Here is a 21,634-nt window from a genome sequence, read left to right as displayed (position 1 = left end):
TCCCTAGACCAGCCCTCTCCGTGCGTCGCCAGCCGGAGATCGGGGAATGCTATGGAATGACGACGAAATGGAGAAATGGTGACGGAATGATGTAAATGCCTAATATGGGGAAAAACGGGAGAACACCGAGAAAAACCCTAATTGCAATATACTACTTTTCAACAATAAAACGGTACGAAGAAATGTATTTCAGCAAATCATGGCTATTTATCGCTACAATTTTATCACTTCCCTAGCATTTGTTTATATTATCACTTCCCTAGCATTTGTTTGTTTTTATAACATCCCTAGCATTTGTTTTTTTTGCCAACATTTCAAACTGCAAATTCTTCACGGTGCTATAAAACGTGCTTTGCGATCGTCATTTTTTTTCCCGCATAGATAGTCAACTAAAAATGCCGGCTCCGTTAAAACATTTTGGTGAAACTAACATTAGTGAAACAGAATTTTAGTAAGTCAATTAATACCTATTTTATTGTATTAGAGTACTTTATTTCTTCTAATTTTCGTATAACTTACTTTCTTCTGTTTTTATCATCTCCCTACCATTTGTTTGTTTGCCAACATTTCAAACTGCAAATTCTTCACGGTGCTATACAATATGCTTTGCGATCGTCATTTGTTTTCCGCATAGATAGTCAACTAAAAATGCAGGCTCCATTAAAACGTTTTGGTGAAGCTAACATTAGTGAAATAGAATTTTAGTAAGTCAATTAATACCTATTTTATCGCATTAGAGTACTTTATTTCTTCTAATCTTTGTATACTTTCTTCTATCTTTATCATCTTCCTGCTTCTGTTTCTTTGTTTGCCAACATTTCAAACTGCAAATTATTCACTGTGCTATACAATATGCTTTGCGATCGTCATTTGTTTACCGCATAGATAGTCAACTGAAAATGTCGGCTCCGTTCGAACATATTGGTGAAGCTAACATTACTGAAATAGAATTCTAGTAGGTCAATTAATATTTTATTGTATTAGAGTACTTTTATTCTTTTAATATTCATATAATTTCTTCTTCGAAATTGCGATAGAAAATTTCAAAAAGTACAAGTCTCCAGGTATCGATCAAATTCCAGCAGAATTAATACAAGAGGGTGGAAGTGCATTATATAGCGAAATTTATAAACTTGTACTTGCTATTTGGGAAAAGGAAATTGTACCAGAACAATGGAAGGAGTCCATAATTGTACCTATTTTTAAGAAGGGGGACAAAACCAACTGTGGTAACTTTCGAGGAATATCACTTTTGTTGACGTCGTACAAAATTTTGTCCAATATTCTTTTGAGAAGATTAACTCCGTACAATATTCTTTTGAGAAGATTAACTCCGTACGTAGATGAAATTATTGGGGATCATCAGTATGGTTTTAGGCGTAATAGATCGACTATTGATCAGATTTTTTGTATTCGACAGATAATGGAGAAAAAAATGGGAGTATAAGGGTACAGTACATCAGTTATTCATAGATTTCAAAAAGGCATATGACTCGGTTATGAGGGAAGTATTATATGATATTCTTATTGAATTTGGTATTCCCAAGAAACTAGTTCGATTAATTAAAATGTGTCTCAGTGAAACATACAGCAAAGTCTGTATAGGTCAGTTTCTATCTGATGCTTTTCCAATTCACTGCGGGCTAAAGCAGGGAGATGCACTATCACCTTTACTTTTAAACTTCGCTTTAGTATATGCCATTAGGAAAGTTCAGGATAACAGGCAGGGTTTGGAATTGCACGGGTTACATCAGCTTCTTGTCTATGCGGATGGACGTGAATATGTTAGGAGAAAATCCACAAACGATTAGGGAAAACACTGAAATTTTACTTGAAGGAAGTAAAACGACATGGTTGGAAGTAAATCCCCAAAAAACACTAAGTATATGATTATGTCTCATTAGCAGAATATTGTAGGAAATTGAAATATAAAAATTGGAGATTTATCCTTCGAAGAGGTGGAAAAATTAAAATATCTTGGAGCAACAGTAACAAATATAAATGACACTCTGGAGGAAATTAAACACAGAATAAATATGGGAAATGCGTGTTATTATTCGCTTGAGAAGCTTTTATCATCTAGTCTGCTGTCAAAAAATCTGGAAGTCAGAATAGAATTTATAAAACAGTTATATTACCGGTTGTTCTGTATGGTTGTGAAACTTGGACTCTCACTCTGAGAGAGGAACATAGATTAAGAGTGTCTGAGAATAAGGCGCTTAGGAAAATATTTGGGGCTAAGAGGGATGAAGTTACAGGAGAATGGAGAAAGTTACACAACGCAGAACTGCACGCATTATATTCTTCACCTGACATAATTAGGAACATTAAATCCAGACGTTTGCGATGGGCAGGGCATGTAGCACGTATGAGCGAATCCAGGAATGCATATAGATTGTTAGTCGGGAGACCTGAGGGAAAAAGACCTTTGGGGAGGCCGAGACGTAGATGGGAGGATAATATTAAAATGGATTTGAGGGAGGTGGGATATGATAGGGACTGGATTAATCTTGCACAGGATAGGAACCGATGGCGGGCTTATGTGAGGGCGGCAATGAACCTTCGGGTTCCTTAAAAGCCATTTGTAAGTAAGTAAGTATAATTTCTTCTAATTGTGTAATAGTGAATTAAATCCGACTCGACTTTTATTTTCTCTAGATAAATCAAAACCTTTAGTGAGATTACTGTTTACTATTACACTTTTACTACGTCATACTACATTTGACCAACAAAACGGTACGGAACGACGTGTTTCAACCAATCATGGCTGCTTATCATACAGTTTTTATCACCTCCTTAACATTTGTTTATTATCATCTACCTAGAATTCTTCCTTCATTTACCAACATTGTACTTTGAATAATATTGTACCTTTTAAAATGATTCACCTTTATTTCACCATCCTTAATTGAAAGTTTTCTATAATTTATCTTTTTTACATTATTTAGGTTATGCCATAGCTTCTGCTGTGTGAGATTATGGCTAGTCACGTGTCAGAGATTGTTTAATATATATTGATAATTGAAATGGAATGCAACTGTTTTAATAAAAATGAAACCGAATCAAAAATACCTTCTTGACTAGCCCATAGAGTTCAATGAAGATAGCATAGTTGGCACAACTGGTAACAAGAGAACAGCTAATCATAACACACTACTGCCATCTGGCGGAATATTTGTAGTGGTGAGATGGTACAATAACACATTTTCAAGACAGTTCAGTACATATTTTAGTAAGTCTTCCTTCTTCACTTACTCCTTCCAACACAGCTTCATTTCCTATTACGTCTTGTCCATTTTACATGCTCCATTCTTCTCCTTAGGTACATATACTATCTGTATCAAAAATGAAAGCTGTATCTCAGAAAAGTAGAAAATTTCACTCTCTATATTTCTCCCTTGAAAGACACACAAAAATGAAGTAAGGTTTCCCCTTCCCTATACAGAAAGTTCTCTCAATTTCACTTCATTTATAGATTGTAGATTTTATACAGGTAGTGTAATACAGATTTTTAGAATTACTACGGTTTCCTTCTGTTAAATATTTTAAAATTTAACAAACGTTTTAAGACTTGTGGAGTCCGAACGGGGCCTTACCCGAGAGACTTGTGGTGGTAGTGGTGGTGGTGACTACGATAAAGTTCATCATTTGGCCAATGACGTAGCTCAGGCGGTAGCGCGTTTTCCTGCTGATCCGGAGATGCACTGTAGCGATTCCCGCTTGGACTGAATACTTGTTTGGGCTTTTGCAAGATTACCCCAACCGTAAGACGGATGTCAGACAGTCTAGGGTGAATTCTCGGCCTAATTTCGCCAAAATAGCATCTCACTCCCTACCAATTCCATCAACGCTAAATAACCTAGTAGTTGATACAGCATCGTTAAATGACCAATCAAAATAAATTGTGATATTAGTCTACGAAACTTGAAGTATTGCCTACAGTCTTTCAAGACTGTACTTTTCCGACCATGTTTAAGTTATAGCGAAAACATAACATTTTCTGTCTCCCTTACCACAAGATCTTTATATCCTTCATATTACACAGTTTCAGTTGCTAGAAATTGGAACTCGCTACCGAGTGATGTAAGGGGTTGTTGGACAATAACTTCATTTAGGTTAAAATTACATAAATTCTTACTTAACAAATTAATTGCTGATTAATATTTATTACATATAATGAAACTAACATCTGTCCATTGTTATTATTATCATTAATTTCTCTAAATAGACTTACAAAACCTCTAATGGCAATTACATGAATATCCTCATTATTGAAATATAGTTTAGATTTATATTTTTTTCTCCCTGTAACATAGTTCTAGTGAGGTTATATTAAATTAATTTTCATCATTTTACTAGCTATCTCAAATCTCAAATTAATTATAATTGATTGAATTAAATTAGCTCATAAATTAAGTTACTACTTTACCTTAGCCTATAGGTTTATCTAAATTTAAATAAATATGTAGTCTACTAGTCGTTAAAACTTAACTGAAGAATATTGCTGGAGAACCTTTTAAGTGTAGTGTAAATATTCGTAATTTAAATATGTATTGTATTGATTAAGGCTGGTTGAGTGGAAAAGAAGGCCTTATGGCCAGCGAAAATAACATTATTATTGTTATTATTATTATTATTATTATGGCCAGCGAAAATAACATTATTATTATTATTATTATTATTATTATTATTATTATTATTATTATTATTATTATTATTATTATTATTATTAAAATTGTTCAGCGTGTATAAGACTCTTTAGCTACACAGTATGTAACAGTAAGTTTTCTGTTAAAATAAAATTGAATAATCCGGATAGGCTCTTCTTAACGTAGAATACCGGCCCTATTGATTGTAAGCAGATGGGGTCGAGAGTTACTTTCCGCTGTGAGCCTAAGGAAAAGAAACAATATGGAAATAAGACAAAAAACCTGTAGATATTTTTCCACTTTTCAGTCTATATATTCCGTATACGCCACATATATATTCTAGAGAACCTATCTATACCCTTTCGATAGAAACAATTCTACCTTCCTTCAGGAAAGATTCTCTTATTTATATTCGTATTTTACTTTTTTTTTTTAGTTTCTTGCTTTTCTTGTTCCGTCCTCTTCCATATATGCAGTATTGGAAGGAGAAAAATTGTAATATCATAGCATGGCTTTGTTCATTGATGAATTGGCTGCATGTTATAGAAGCTCTGAATGTACTGCCTTATCAATAAGACGTAATCCAGAAGCAAAAGCAAGTGGAGAAAGAGGGTGGAACAGCGAATGCAGTAAAAGTGGAAGAGAGCACAAGGAGAAATGTGAAACTCCAGCAAATTGACTGCAGTGTTGGGCGATACTCGATGCTTGAAAGTGAGCATGAGGAAATATTCTCAGTTCCCTGTAGTGAATCTCTTGTCGAAGATACACGGGCTAGCCTAACTTTAAAGAATGTGAAGCTTTTTAATATGGGAGCGCATATACAGGGTTTCTCAAAAGTAACGCATAATTGCAATTAAATTCGAATGAGGGGATTTTGGACAGATGTTTAGACACGTCATTTTTATCGAAATGAAATATTTTAGATTGTTTTTCGAGAGTTATGACGTCATCAAGAAAGGTTATAAATGTAATCTTACAGACGTGGACAAATTATTAGCAAAATTTAAGATTTTTATTATATATTTTTACAAAATATGATTCTTCAATTTAGACTACAGTTGACATTTTTGTGTATTTCCAAATTATTAGCAAAATTGAAGATTTGTATAGTATATTTTTCAAAATTTAACTCCTCAATTTGGACTACACTTGATATTTTTGCATATTTACAAATTATTAGCAAAACTGAAGATTTTTGTTGTATATTTTTACAAAATTCGATTCTTCAATTTGTACTACAGTTGACATTTTGGATATTTCGAAATTATTAGCAAAACTGAAGATTTTTGTTTTATATTTTTACAAAATTTCACTCTTCAATGCAGTTGATAATTTTGCTAATTTAGAAATTATTAGCAAAATTGAAGACTTTTATTATATATTTTTACAAAACTTGACTCTTCAATTTAAACTACAGTTGACATTTCTGTACATTTCTGTCTACTGTAATGATGGAAATATCCAAAATTGTCAAATGTAGTCTAAATTGAAAAGTCAAATTTTGTAAACAGAATTATCATAAAAATCGTCCATTTTGTTAATAATTGTTCACGTCTGCATAATTTTTTCAATATCATCTGAAACAGCACATTTTAATGTAATGTTTAATTTCTTTGGGCAGAAGGGATTATGTTTACTATGGTAAAATTTGCGTTGTTGACATATTTTGTTAGTCTTTGTGTTTATGTTTACTGTTACCGGTGACATTTTTTTAACGAATTTCTCATAGTTATATATTCTCAGCAATCGGTCCAGTACAGTTTTTTGTATCAGTAATCACTGATATCAGTAGGTATATCTTATACGAAGTCTTACCGTTAGATGGCAGGAGCGTTCCATGAGGCACAACTTGTTTTAGAGCTATATTATGTCATATGCTAAGTTGATTACGTTCTCCCGCTTGTTGGTTTTCTGTGCGTGTCAAAATTATATTTATAATTATTTCGTATAACCTAGTATAATTTAATACAATTCGGTATTTTCTAACCTATAATTTAATTTAATTTAATTTACCGTAAATAATAGCGTAAAATTTTATAATACTGAGCGATTCGCCTTAAGAGATGAATGGGGAAATCTGCATTATACAGAATATAGATACGAGAAAATTGAATGTTCATGAACCTAAACGAGAACTCTGAGAACGAGGTGTACGAATAAAATAAATAAATAAAATTAGGAACTTTGTCGAAGGTGAATATTACCTCTTTAATCATTAGTATTGTAAGCACCAAACGCTAAAAACAGAATATGCAGCCACCAATGTGTTTTTTTTAATAGGGAACGGATTATCGAGATTGAATTCCTCGTATTTTTTCTCAAGTTGCATAAAATGCAATGTTTGATAAGATTATACAGTATGATCGCAGTATTATCACGATTATTCGTGCGTTTTCTAGGTTAAGGACATGCAGTTTTGAATTCTATGTAGGATGGTTTTGAAAATTTGAAGTAAAAACACGGTTTTAATAATTGGTCTAAAGCACATTAAAAAAAAATTCACAAAATGGATTTCACTATGGATCGTCCTGGATAATAACCATCGCAGTTAATCGAGAGTTTACTGCAGGCGTAAACTTCGGAGACTCCTAGAAGTATTGAATATAATATAGCTTGCTAATATAGTTTGCTGTCGGGGTTGCACATGATTGTATTAATTTTTCTTTTCCCTCTTCCAGAATTAAACTGTAACTAACAGTTCCTTACTAGAAGTATTATTTTTGTTTAATAGCTAGCACTTTCGAGGCGCAATTTAATTAGTTAATTTTTTTAAGGTTTAAAGCATGTATTCAAAATATTTCAGGACCTGAATGAAGACAAGAGGCTTTCCCTGGTTTTCACAAATAGGAATACAAAAAAAAATGGCATTTTGAGTTGTTTTAAGAGTATTTAATGCACTAATTCACTACGTAAATTCTCAATGTTTATATACCAGAAAACAAATGCACACGCAAAGCGCATCCCTCAAAGTACACGTGCGCAATCTGTTGGTGCTAGTTCAGGATATCCCTATTTTATATTACAGCAGTAATTTTAATAGTGCTATGAATTACAAGGGATATGAATGAGAACAGAAGTGAAGAAGTTGTCATGAAAGAAATATGTTTAATGTTTACACTTCATATGCATCATAGTTTTCGTTCAACTAAAAGGTTTTACTTCTGCTTAGCATATAAGCTTAATTACTTACATTATTAATGGAATTAATGATCTTATAAAATAAATATATTCCTGTACCACTTACAGTATCTAACATGTATTAGCAGCTTTTCAGAACTGTACATCTTTAAAATATAAAACAACACTTTTAATGTCAAGTAAATAAACTTGCATTAAAGAACAATATTTAGCACATTTTGATCAGAAAGTCGCTCATTCATGCTGTACAGTCAATAGGACTAGGTCTACTTACTTACTTACTTACTGGCTTTTAAGGAACCCGGAGGTTCATTGCCGCCCTCACATAAGCCCGCCATCGGTCCCTATCCTGAGCAAGATTAATCCATTCTCTATCATCATATCCCACCTCCCTCAAATCCATTTTAATATTATCCTCCCATCTACGTCTCGGCCTCCCTAAAGGCCTTTTTCCCTTCGGCCTCCCAACTAACACTCTATATGCATTTCTGGATTCGCCCATACGTGCTACATGCCCTGCTCATCTCAAACGTCTGGATTTAATGTTCCTAATTATGTCAGGTGAAGAATACAATGCGTGCAGTTCTCCATTCTCCTGTAACGTCATCCCTCTTAGCCCCAAATATTTTTCTAAGCACCTTATTCTCAAACACCCTTAACCTATGTTCCTCTCTCAAAGTGAGAGTCCAAGTTTCACAACCATAAAGAACAACCGGTAATATAACTGTTTTATCAATTCTAACTTTCAGATTTTTTGACAGCAGACTGGATGATAAAAGCTTTTCAACCGAATAATAACAGGCATTCCCCATATTTATTCTGTGTTTAATTTCCTCCCGAGTATCATTTATAATTGTTACTGTTGCTTCAAGATATTTGAACTTCTCCACCTCTTCAAAAGATAAATTTCCATTTCGTACAATATTCTGGTCACGATACATAATCATATACTTTGTCTTTTCGGGATTTACTTCCAAACCTATCTCTTTATTTGCTTTCAGTAAAATTCCCGTAATTTCCCTAATCGTTTGTGGATTTCCTCCTAACATATTCACGTCATCCGCATAGACAAGAAGCTGATGTAACCCATTCAAATGCAAACCCTCTCTGTTATTGTGAACTTTCCTAATGGCATACTCTAGAACAAAGTTAAAAAGTAAAGGTGATAGTGCATCTCCTTGCTTTAGCCCACAGTGAATTGGAAAAAGCATCTGACAGAAACTGACCTATACGAACTCTGCTGTACGTTTCACTGAGACACATTTTAATTAATCGAACTAGTTTCTTCGGAATACCAAATTCAATAAGAATATCATATAAAACTTCTCTCTTAACCGAGTCATATGCCTTTTTGAAATCTATGAATAACTGATGTACTGTACCCTTATATTCTCTTTTCTTTTTTTTTTTTTTCATTATCTGTCGATACTACAGATAACAAAATCAGTAATATGTTTCTGGGTTAGCGAATGTAGTTTTCTGATTCACAAACACTGAACAAAACGTCAATGCTATACACATCAAATCCAATAACCTTTCACTTCCTAGAATTTAACACATGTGACATTCACTTGAGAGAACTGAAATAAACGAGTTCAACATATATGAGATATAAAGAAAAAGAGAGGAAGAAAACAAGTTATTACTGATCTAATCTCTGAGTTGCCTTCGCTTTTGTCTTAATTTGCTTCAGTTTCTTCAAACCATCTAAATTTCCTTTGAGCGAATTACAATACACTTGTTGGAATTTGTTTACATCTTTAGGATGAACTACAGTGCTAATTTTCTTGTTTTTTTAACTTTCTCTCAGCAAACATGTGTATTCTGATTACTCTGGCAGAGACTTCCTTCCTTCTCGAGGAGAAGGTTTCATTCGACCATCATATCTTTTCATAGTCAGTGTCACAGACCCTTGATTACGTGACCTTTGGAACATCGAGTTAGTTCATTTAAAAACACATTGTTCTCTAGGAGCAAGCAACATGTTGGCATGTGGTTGAATATAAACGACATTCAAACAGTCTGTAAAGTAGTAAGTTGTTATTAGACAGAGCTCACACAATATTTGCAATACAAAACACAGTTGGTTCCCAATTAAAAAAAAGAAAGTTGACTCTAATATCATGGATGAATTATAATAGGATGCGAAACTGCGGTCAGCACTATCTGACGGAAGGGGGTTCAAATAAGATGATCAGCAACCGACGTCGTGGGTGATGAACATTAGAACTTGTTGGGTAGATTACCCAGAGTTCTCTATTTATGCGTTCGTTCGAGACGAACAGAAGATGCTCGAGAAGACAAGATGGCAACCAGAAACTTGCTAGTGAGTGGACATAAAGTGATATTAAATGTGTGTTAAACAGTGATGTTTATGGACGTTGTAAAAATAGTCTTGTTGAATGTATTGTAAAGTAATAGTAATATAATAAATTGAATTATCTAAGTAGTTTTTGCAGACTTTTCCATTGCGCTGTACACTAGATACCCAAAGAATACAATCCCAATTATCTAACCTTTTACATTATTTTCTATCTCTATTTGGTTATATTTTAATTGGATAGTGTAAAATAGATCATCTCTTTTATCTTCCTGTTGGCTCCGGTAAGAATTTTCAGTGGAAGATGTGTGAGAAATAAAAATGTAAATGTTTTATTTTAAATTGGGTTAGTTGAGAATATCGATGAGGGTGGGAGGGAAGGAATATTTTCTGCATAGTTTAACATTTTCGTCACCAGGTGAGCTGTTAAATGCATGGAGTAATTAGTTTTTCTTTTCGCTACTTGGTGCGCTGCTAGATGTAATAAGTTCTCCACTGTCCAACAGATGGCAGCAAGATCAGTTTCTACATTAGCGCCTCCAGTATGTGTTACGGGAAACTCAGTAAGTTTCGCATCCTATTATATATTCATTCATGCTAATTTCTTCAAAATTATTTCTTGTAAAAATACATTAGGTGTATCAGATGTCCCCTTCATTGTAATTTAACTTGTAATTGTTGGTTTGTGTATATCTGAAATATTTCACACGCTATCGGAGGTGAAAGAGTTAAGTGTACCACTTTGTATACTACAGAGGTACGCAGTAAATAGACAAAAATAACAAATACACTAGTCAGTCCTTTCATTAAGGTTCTGTGTATCACCTTAGGGATCACAACAGGAAAGCTGAGGATTTTTATACTGGAGCGTTTGGTTTCTAATGTTTGTTCTCCTCTTTCGAAAATATAAACATACATTTCAATTCTAAACATTTGTTTTTAGAGAATTGACTTCCTTGGCACGCAATATACATGTTATTTCGTAGAATTAATCTTCAGCAAATGAACTCTATCAACAGATCTTTTATATAGTTACCGCGCCCTGCCCCCCTCCAAAAAAGTGCAACAAGTATGGATGCTGTACTCGAGGGTAATGTAACGTAAACACGCAAACAGATCATTTTGTGACGTTTCTTGATTTCACTCGCTCTGAAGTTTGTTGTATGAATGTAAAATACAGTTATTCCGTCCACTTCGTGTTTCAACACACTTTGGGAGTGATAAGGTCATGATATAGCGATAATGAAGCTATGGTGTAATGAAACTGGAATGACAAGTATCGATTTCAGCGTAAACTAAACCTGCCATAAATCTATTAACATATTATTCCATGGATAAATTGAAACAAAAATTTCCCGTAAATGTTAACACTGTTTCACTCCGTAAGTACTATCGGTACGATTCTGATTTTTGCTCTTATCATTAGAGAAACTGTTAAGGAATTACTTAACCCTTTGCAGTTTTTAAATAAAATGGAGTTTTCTTGAAAATTAAATGAAAATATTAACGCGTAACGTTATTTCCTGCTGCATTCATTAAGGGGACGGAACTCTAGTGTTCGTGTACTATTTTTTTTATTTATTTGTTTATTTCTTTATTTATTTACTTTATTTATCTATTTATTTATTTATTTACTTACTTACTTTATTTATTCATTCACTCATTTATTTATTTTTATATATTTATTCATTTATTCACTTGTTCACTTATTTATTTATTTATTTATTTATTTGTTTGTTTATTTAGTTATTTATTAATTTATTCATTCATTCATTTATTTATTTAATCATTTATTTATTTATTCATTCATTTATTTATTCATTCATTTATTTATTTATTTATTTATTTATTTATTTATTCATTTATCTGTCTATCTGTCCGTCCGCCCGCCCACCTGCCTACATCTCTGTCTGTCTGTCTATCTATTTACTTATTCTCGTGGAGTTAAAGCCATTAGGCCTTCTATTCCACACCAACAAAAATCCAATACAGCTACACGAAAAATTATACATCATGATGCACTTAATCTAATGTAATAACATGTGACAGAATGAATATGATATGAAAAAACAGCTGAACGTATAAGTATAAATTGAAAATAATAGAAATTAGTCTAACATATTAAATTATGGAAAAAGAAGAAGAAAAGTAAAATCTTATACAATAAATACGACACAATGACAGTAACAGTCAGCATCATTATTATTAACCAAGGGACAATAAGCTGTTCTAGGATCCTGGCACAAAGACAAGAGAAAGGGTTAATGTAACAGAAGGAAATTATAGCCTAAATACTTACTTACTTACAGATAGCTTTTAAGGAACCCGGAGGTTCATTGCCGCCCTCACATAAGCCCGCCATCGGTTCCTATCCTGAGCAAGATAATCCACTCTATATCATCATATACCACCTCCCTCAAATCCATTTTAATATTATTCTCCCATCTACGTCTCGATCTCCCCAGTATATATAGTTCAATTATTATACTTGTAATTGTGAATATTCATTCCTCTCTTCTTAATGTTGCTGTCTTGATTGCAGATTCACAATTCATCTGACAGTCAAGTGACCCTCAAGTCGGTGAACTTGTCTAGTACAGGTCGCTACCGCTGCGAGGTCTCTGCTGAAGCCCCTTCTTTCCAGACAGTGTCCGATCACGGCGACATGACCGTCGTGGGTGAGTAAAAATGCTTGGTAATAATATTGTCTGTATTCATACGTTGTATTTTGTAGTAGTCTACGACAACATTCCTCAAATTGCTCATAAGTACAGATCTTTACGGCAGATAAGCAAAATAATGAAAAAAATCAGATACCCATTCTATCTGTACGGATGTAAAAAATTTCTTAGAATGTTCCATTAATAAACAACGATGCTTATTTGAAGAGAGTAGTTGAACGATCATCCAGAATCTCTAGCCTGCTACCTGATAGGCGGGGCAAGTTTATGCTTTCAAGCCTTTGCGCCAGCTGAGTAAGCACTACTCTGAAGGCTGGGGTTGTTGTATTCAATTTATCTACAATCTTTTATTCAAGCTTTAATATCACAGTTTTAGAATTAATGTGGCCAGAAGATATTAAATTTCATATATCTTTACTTTAAGATATGTAACAGTGTGCACAGTTTGAGGAAAGGTTTCGACATGAGCTCATTAAGAGTTCCATAGCAACGTATAGCTACACCAGGAATCAGATTCCTTCGGTCAGCACAAGCACACTTCTTAATTGTTTAGTGACAACATGATGTCATAGTGAAATTCTCAGGTTTAGTATTTTTTAAAGATAAAAAATGCGTTATACTGTATTACTTCGTTTTGGTTTTAGTCATTATTATCTCCAATTAATTACAAGATTTAATATATCACAACTTCCAGACCTCCCCGAAAATTAAGAAATTTGATTCTGTTGTGTAGGTAAGATTTCAATAACTCCAGGATAAGGTTTTCTGTAAAGGTTTGCCGTAATATTCTCGAACTACTTTTGAGAAATAGATAAAGAATACTACTCACTTCTATAAAAAAGTTCATTACATGAAACTGGAGTACATTATCAAGAAAGTTACAGATATTTCACACATCCGCGGGAGAAAATTGTCTTTCGCTGGCCGCTTATGACTCGTCAAGAACACAAAGCGTTAAGTGAACAGTGAATATATCCTACAGATATCAGGTGCATCGATGCCTATCGTTCACGTGCTATATCTCGAGGAGGAAATTTAATAGTCTGTATTTTTTGCCTTTACTTGTCAGCATCTCACTGTCGGAACGTTTACTTTATGTGGATATGTGTACAGTGCTGCTACGAGAGTATAGTTTGTGAAGTACTATACTTCAGTGTTAGCATAATAGCATAGTTTGGCTTCCAGACCTCCCCGAAAATTAAGAAATTTGATTCTGTTGTGCAGGTGAGATTTCAATAACTCCAGGATAAGGTTTTCTGTAATTTTGCAGTAATATTCTCGAACTACTTTTGAGAAATAGATAAAGAATACTACTCACTTCTATAAAAAAGTTCATTACATGAATCTGGAGTACATTATCAAAAAGGTTACAGGAATTTCACGCATCCGCGGGAGAAAATTGTCTTTTGCTGGCCGCTTATGACTCATCAAGAGCACAAAGCGTTAAGTGAACAATGAATCTACCCTACAGATGTCAGGTGCATCGATGCCTATCGTTCACGTGCTATATCTCGAGGAGGAAATTTAATAGTCTGTATTTTTTGCCTTTACTTGTCAGCATCTCACTGTCGGAACGTTTACTTTATGTGAATATGTGTACAGTGCTGCTACGAGAGTATAGTTTGTGAAGTACTATACTTCAGTGTTAGCATAATAGCATAGTTTGGCTTTCAAACACGTGCTGGCTGAATGTGATGGTGGTATGAATTTAAATATCTGTATGGCGGTGTATATTATTTTAGAATATTATTTACTGGCATGTATTTATAGTAGCTAATCAATCTATGCGAATGGGATTACAGTACTGGTATAGGCTATAGTGTATCAATGTGTTGTGAATCAAAATATATTACTGAACTCACGCTTTTGTAAATAACGGCACTGTGGTATGTATTAATTTTTAACAAACGTAAACAATGAACTCTGTTCAAGTAATTTTGAACAGTAAAGAACTGGGTAAACTGGCTTACGAGGAAAAATTGGAAATAGACTGGGTTTCATTATTATTATTATTATTATTATTATTATTATTATTATTATTACATGTTGTTTTGAATTTATATACAGTTTCTTCGGTAGTGAAATATTGGAATCATGACATTTCATATTAGGCTAAACGTACGAGTTCAAACTCTCTTCGATTTTGGAACACAAAATTGTGAACACACATAATATTTTATCACGAGCCGCCACTGTGTAATTGTCTCGTCGAAGGTTATCAGTTTCTTCATAACTCGATTACAACCCACATTTCTTCCACAGTTCCAATCGCGCAGCACGAGGATATCGTCTCTGAGTAGAAATTTTGCCACTTTCTTCCAGTAGTGAGGCAACTCACGTGAAAAATCAATCATCTAAGAAAATGATTGGTTTCGTTTGGAGATTCTTCTCGGGGGAGATTTCGCGAGTGGGTGAGGTGCTCTCGAGAGCAACTCCGTGCTGTTCTATTAAACTCGCAGCTATGAAGACCTTCTCGAGTGCGGCGGAACAGCAAGAGCTCGCTCACGAGGCCTCGCGAATTCTGACGATGCTTCTACTTATATGTACTTAACTCTGTCGTCGAAGAAGGAGAACTGTTGTACTTGACCAAACTTTTAGATACTTCTGGTCTTCGAGGACAAGGACTTGTGTTCCGTCTCGGTGAGAGTTCATATATATCCTGCTCAAGATTTTTAGTATTAGAAACAATGTGAAGTTAGACTTGGAAAGGAAACAGGGAAGAGTAGCTTGTAATTCAGCCCATTCTAATTCTCCCTTTCTTCTGATCTCCTCCACACCAACACCGCTGTCGTCATCTTCATCGTCATCGTCATCATAAGTCGTAATGTCTTGTAGTCTTTCAGATTTTGGATAATATATTAAAGTTAATTTCAGTTGAATATAATAATAATAATATTAAACTGCCCTCCATTGAGAGTAGCCCTTACGGACTCAGTATATCCTCAAAAAAAATTATTATAAGGTCCCTCAGCCAAATAACGCCATGTATACCTTTAACGCCACCCTATTAAAATTTGTTAACGGCACAAGTTTTCGGTAGTGCACTACTGTAGCCTGCATTCACTTGCAATCTAGTGATGAAATGAGTTACTAGCTGTCCGCTGACATTTACGAGTGACATTATATTCCATCATTTTCCTGTTGTGTGTTGATAGTGAATGGCTGTTCTTATATCAAGGTAAGAGGCAATATTTTATCTTGTGTGTTGAGCAAATAATAACTATATTAAGCTATATATTTTCGTGATCCTTAAACATTCTTCTATGTATAGAAAGTATTTGTTCTCTATAAAATTTGAAAATGTTGGAGAAACAGGCATGTCATGTTATCAAGTACTCAGTAGCGCTTTAATTCCATGTGGCGATAAAGGTCTACAAACAAAATTTTAGGTTAAGTTAGTACTAAGGCTGACAGTACAGCATCAGTGTGAAAACATCAGGAAAATCACTAAGCTTTCAACTTACAAATGTTCAGAATGTGCAGTGATGATATTGGTTCAATTGCTTATCGAACGCTTAATTTTTTTTTATTTTACATAACTTAATTTTTTTTTTTGTTTTACTTATTGGAAAACATTCATATTAAGTTAAGGTAAATGCTTTTGTGTTTAATAACTTTCTACTGAGTCAAATTGTCTCTTTTTTTAAGTAAGGAGTCAGTGGAAAACATATTTTCCTAATCCATCTGGTGTTTCAGTTTCAGATCAAGAATCTTTCATTAGAATTGAGTGATTTTGTATCTTTTATTAACAGAAACTCAAATTTAGTCGCTTAGTTCAATGTGTTGCTTAGGAAAAATAATTCATTAACAATTATAAGTGTATAGGTTACTAGAAAATAGGTGGCGTTAATTGGACAACCTGTTCGTAATAACGCCAGTTTACAAAGTTTTCCTATTTGAGTTCTAATTCTTGTTCGGTATATTATATATCCATTTTCATTATGATCTTTTGTAAAGATAAGATTACAGTTTCTATTTCATAATTTTCGTGTTTGTACATAACTTATTTCCAGAGTAAAAGCGACTGAAGTGTTAAGGTGACGTTATTTGGTACGTGTACCTTATATGTGTAAACATAGATATTAAATTTTAAAGAAGGGAAACAAAGAAAAGGGCGTGAAAAATTACAATTGCTATTAAAGTGGCACAATGTGATTAATTAGGATTTGGCAGGATTTTTTTAACAGAATTATCACAATGTCATCCCTCAGAGATTTGGCAGAGCAAACTGCCGTCGAAATTCTTCGATAAAAGCTGGTATAGTCCCTCGAGCACCTATGAGCAAGCCGAATAACTCAACGTGAATTAAGGCATATTTCAGCTTGAAATAGTTGACTGTAGGCTCATAGATCGACTTCTTCTCAAGGTGGACCTCGGCTGACTGATGATATTCTACTTCAAAACGTATCGTGGGGTCCACAATGATGCCCTGTTTAGTGTCAGCATTGTACGCTAAAATATCTACTCGTCTCGTTGACACATTTTCAGCTAGATAGTAGATTTCTTCTTCTACTATCGAGCCCTTATTTCTTAATGCGGCAGCAATTTTGTATCTTACAAGAATCCAATCAGAGAGAAAATTAAATAAAATGGCTCATGCGCTCATTGACTTCAGTTCTTCTTAAACTTTTGTTCTATACAGAGTGTCCCATTTATCTTGTGCACCTATTATAACTTTTTTGTTTGGATAAGTATTGGAATTTTTGTTTTTGAGAGTTATGTTAGAACTAGGGGCTAACATGAGTGTAGATATTTAGTGCATGTAACTACATTATGGTACTAGACACACGTGACGTCATCAATTTTTTAAATAGCGCTACATACTTTAATCATGTTATATTGATTACTCACATTAAGACGAGTTCAAAAATGTATCACAATGTCACCTTCCCAATCAATAACAACAACAAAATGCAAAATGGATGCCATCAGAATGTTCATTAACTTACACAAAACAAAAGACGACTGACGTCCGTACACGTCGTGTGTTGTGTTTGCTGTCTTAACATGTAAACAAACCACAACAACTGTTGACGCCACACTCCACGTACAATGGCCTGCACGATCACCGGACCTGTCGCCACTCGACTTCTTCCTGTGGGGAACTGTAAAGGACAGTGTGTACCAGAACATTCTGAGTATCTTCTGTGGATGTCTGGAAAAAGAACCAAGGAAGAGACTAGTGAAGTGCTTTGTGTCAAGTGTGGCATTTTGTGGGGTAGAAACATGGACATTACTACGAAGAGTCGCCCTGGGTGGCACAGTCGGTATAGGGTTGGCCTTATGTGCCCGACGTTGCGAGTTCGATCCCGGCCCAGGTCAATGGCATGTAAGTGTGCTTAAATGCGACAGGCTCATGTCAGCAAATTTACTGGCATGTAAAAGAACTCCTGCGGGACAAAATTCCGTCACACCGGCGACGCTGGTATAACTTCGGCAGTTGCGAGTGCCGTTAAATAAAACATATACATACGACGAAGTGAAGAGAAGCAACTAAAAGCATTTGAAATGTTGATATAGAGAATAATGGAGCGTGTGAAATGGACAGAGAAAATAAGAAATGAAGCTGTGCTAGAAAGAATGGATGAAGAAAGAATGCTGACACTGTTCGGGAAAAGAAAAGGAAATTGACTGAGTCACTGGCTAACAACTAAACATTCTGATGGGGGCAGATAAAAAAGTTATTTTTTTTTCTTCCATCATGTTAATAATGTCAAAAGAAGTGCTTATACAAATTTTGGCCACTCGACCGCAGAAAGTGATTCTCCCTTTGGCCTGTTTACAGAAAAAAGTGCAATTGCATGGAAAGATTTGTTGAAACAGATACAGCAATTGTTGCGATATTTTTCAACATATCCCTCACTGGAATTGAGACATTTGTCATACCATCGGATCAATTTTTGTTTCCTTGTGTCATAGAAGTCAGCCGCCTGGGATCGGAACCAGCGTCTGCACCTCTCTGTCGATCATATGATATGACAAATGTCTCAGTTCCGGTGGGTAATATGTTGAAATATGGCTAACAATTACTGTGTCTGTTTCAATAAATTTTTCCAATGAAATTTTCTTTCTGTTAACGGCCCCTGGCGAAATTATTTTTTATGTCCCTCATAATTACAGTCGCGTAGCCAAAATTTGTACAGGGACATCATTTTATTTTTACTAACATTTTTAATATTAATCTGGCTATACATTTCTTATAACGATTGAAACAGGAAACACCGTTTGCTACCCCTTCCACGACTGGAGTTCGATGATACTGGCGTAAAATACAAATCACTTTACTAGGTATAGGAGGGAAGAAAAGTAATTCATCCATTTATGTAAACTAGGAAATATCGCAATTTTGAGTTTGATAATTTTCATTAGGTTTTTGTTTAATCAAAATACAGTACTGTATTAACACTTAGCGTTTTTACTCACGAATTGTGCTATCCATTCGGACGTATTAATTATGCAGTGTATATTGTACTGTTACAGCACATTAGCGTACAATATAGAGAATGAAGTTAAATTGAAAAATAATCATAATATGGATATTTAAACACATTTTTGAAAATGGTGTCCGTTCATTTCGATACAGGCTTCAGTTCTTTTGTGCATATTATCACACTATAGACTATTGTACCTAATTCCAATTACCAGTTTCGTCCTTCGTACTAGTAACTCATGTTGAAATAATTCTGTACCTACTCTATAAAAGAGTACCTTACGTACTGTAAATTCAATCTTCACTTTTGGTCGATCCGAAAAGATAAAATTACTCAGAAATGCTATCTACTGTCCGTTCAAGTGGTTTTTTGTCGTAGGAAAGGGGGGATCACGTGACAGTTAATTACTTAACGAGGCCCTTTTATTTAAGTTATTTTAAACACTTGTATAATATTACGTAGACGTCCAATTAATTCCTAACAGAAATTAATGTTTTCAGAAAAGAGCTAAGATAGCCCAGCTACTAGACTTTACAGAGGGGCGAACAGAAGCAGGTGGGGGAAACCGGGATGCGACGTAGGCAAACGGACGACAGTACCTGTGCGAAAATATGATTCAATATTGAAAGCTCTTTCGTCACTGGAAAACGCGAACATATTTCTGGAACGTACTATACTCACTAACTCAGTACTGCTTACGCGCCCTCGGCTCTGTGTCGTGAACGGTTGGAAGTTTACTAGTAGAAGGGGTGGGAGTGAAGTACATTCAAAAACTCAGGTACAATAAAAATTGAAGTAAAAATAAAATGATGTCGCTGTATAAGCACTTCTTTTGATATTATTAACATAGTGAAAGATAAAAAATAACTTTTTTATCTGCCCGCAGTCAGAATGTTTACTTGTAAGAAGAAACTGTCTACTGAAGGATGAATTGGAAGGAATGGTGAACGGGAGAAAATTCGGGGCAGAAGAAGATATCAGATGATAGACGACATTAAGATAGAAGATAGGGAAGATTGGCGAGTGCTGGGTTTGCAGTGAAAGACCTGTCCCTGGGCAGGAAACTACAGGGACATCACTTTATTTTTACTAACATTTTTAACATTAACCTGGCTATACTCGGAAACACTGTTACCCCCCTTCCATTACAGGAGTTTGGACTTGCTAGTGCAATATGTAAACAAATCATTTTACTAGCTATAGGAGGAGAGAAAAGTAGTGTATCCATTTACTGTATATTGCAGGGAAATATATTATTACGATTTTCAGTTTGGTCATTACTTTACAGTATTTTATCAAAAAACAGTAGAATAGTAACAATTTTTTTCACAAACTTAAGTCTTCAGACGGTTATATACATTATGTAATGTCTACTTTATTCAGCATATTACTAACGTAATTTATTCCTGAGAATTTTGCGAGCACTTCCGTAAGAAACCCCAATTTCTACAGCTAACTTCTTGACCGACTTATTACGATCTCGCTGCATGTTTTCTCTAGCATCTTCTACAGCATCTTCTGTCACCTTTGTTGGCCATCTTACACTTTTCTTCCTTCCTGTACACTCCATTTCTCTAAATTTATCTACCAGATTAATGACATTTTTACGAAAATATTCCGTAATGATATAATTAGGAAATTGTATAAAAAAAAACTGTTGTTCACATTCGGTTATATTGTAATTCCAGTTTCCATCATCGTCCTTCATACCTACAAACAGTAAAACTAAACTCTTGTTTAAATAATTCTGTTAAGTACCGTAACATATTATAGGGTACCGTACTTTCGGTAACTCTAATCTTCACTTGTGCTCAGTACACACAGATAAATTCAGTTATGCTACACACCATACCTGTGTGAAAATAAACTTCAATAATATAAGCTCTTTCTTCTATAGAAAACGCAACATATTTCTGAAACACACTGTACTTTGTACTGTTTACTTCACTGCTAGCAACAGCGGCCGTAAGTTTGTGTGACTGACGTTATCAAGGACATTAGTGAAAGGGGTGGGAGTCATGTACATTCAGAAACGCAGGTACAATAAAAATTGAAGTAAAAATAAAATGATGTTCCTGTATAAATGAAATGAGTACTAAAATAGGCCAGTTTTTTACACTTCGTACAATAAAAAATAAAATGCCGAACTAACACAAGTTTAACCTATAATCGAAATCTGAGATCTTGTACTTCAATTCATCATGATTCTCTTAATAATGCAGCTTCATTCTGATGGTCTAACGGTAAGAGCAGGCTATGCTCCTTCTTTGGATGATGACTGTACTATCGGATTAAATATTTATTTGCGCGTATGATGAAAGGTCCTTATCTAACTTCGCCATCGGGTCACCAGTTAAATAATGTCCGAACCTGGCAGAAAGTCATGTACGATGCGACCGTAAAGTATGTCTTACG

The 21,634-nt window shown here is 34.5% G+C and overlaps 1 protein-coding gene across 1 annotated transcript in view; it reads left to right on the top strand.

Moving 5' to 3' along the window:
- LOC138702662 (uncharacterized) overlaps positions 1-21,634 on the top strand; it is a 280,511-nt gene that overhangs the window by 31,531 nt on the left and 227,346 nt on the right. The window contains exon 3 of the mRNA XM_069829990.1: positions 12,650-12,785. Coding sequence (XP_069686091.1) covers positions 12,650-12,785 — 136 coding nt within the window. The remainder of the gene's footprint in view (positions 1-12,649; positions 12,786-21,634) is intronic.

This window comes from Periplaneta americana, chromosome 7 (assembly GCF_040183065.1).
Source record: "Periplaneta americana isolate PAMFEO1 chromosome 7, P.americana_PAMFEO1_priV1, whole genome shotgun sequence".
Classification (NCBI taxonomy): Eukaryota; Metazoa; Arthropoda; class Insecta; order Blattodea; family Blattidae; genus Periplaneta; species Periplaneta americana.
This window is presented reverse-complemented; position numbering and strand designations above follow the sequence as displayed.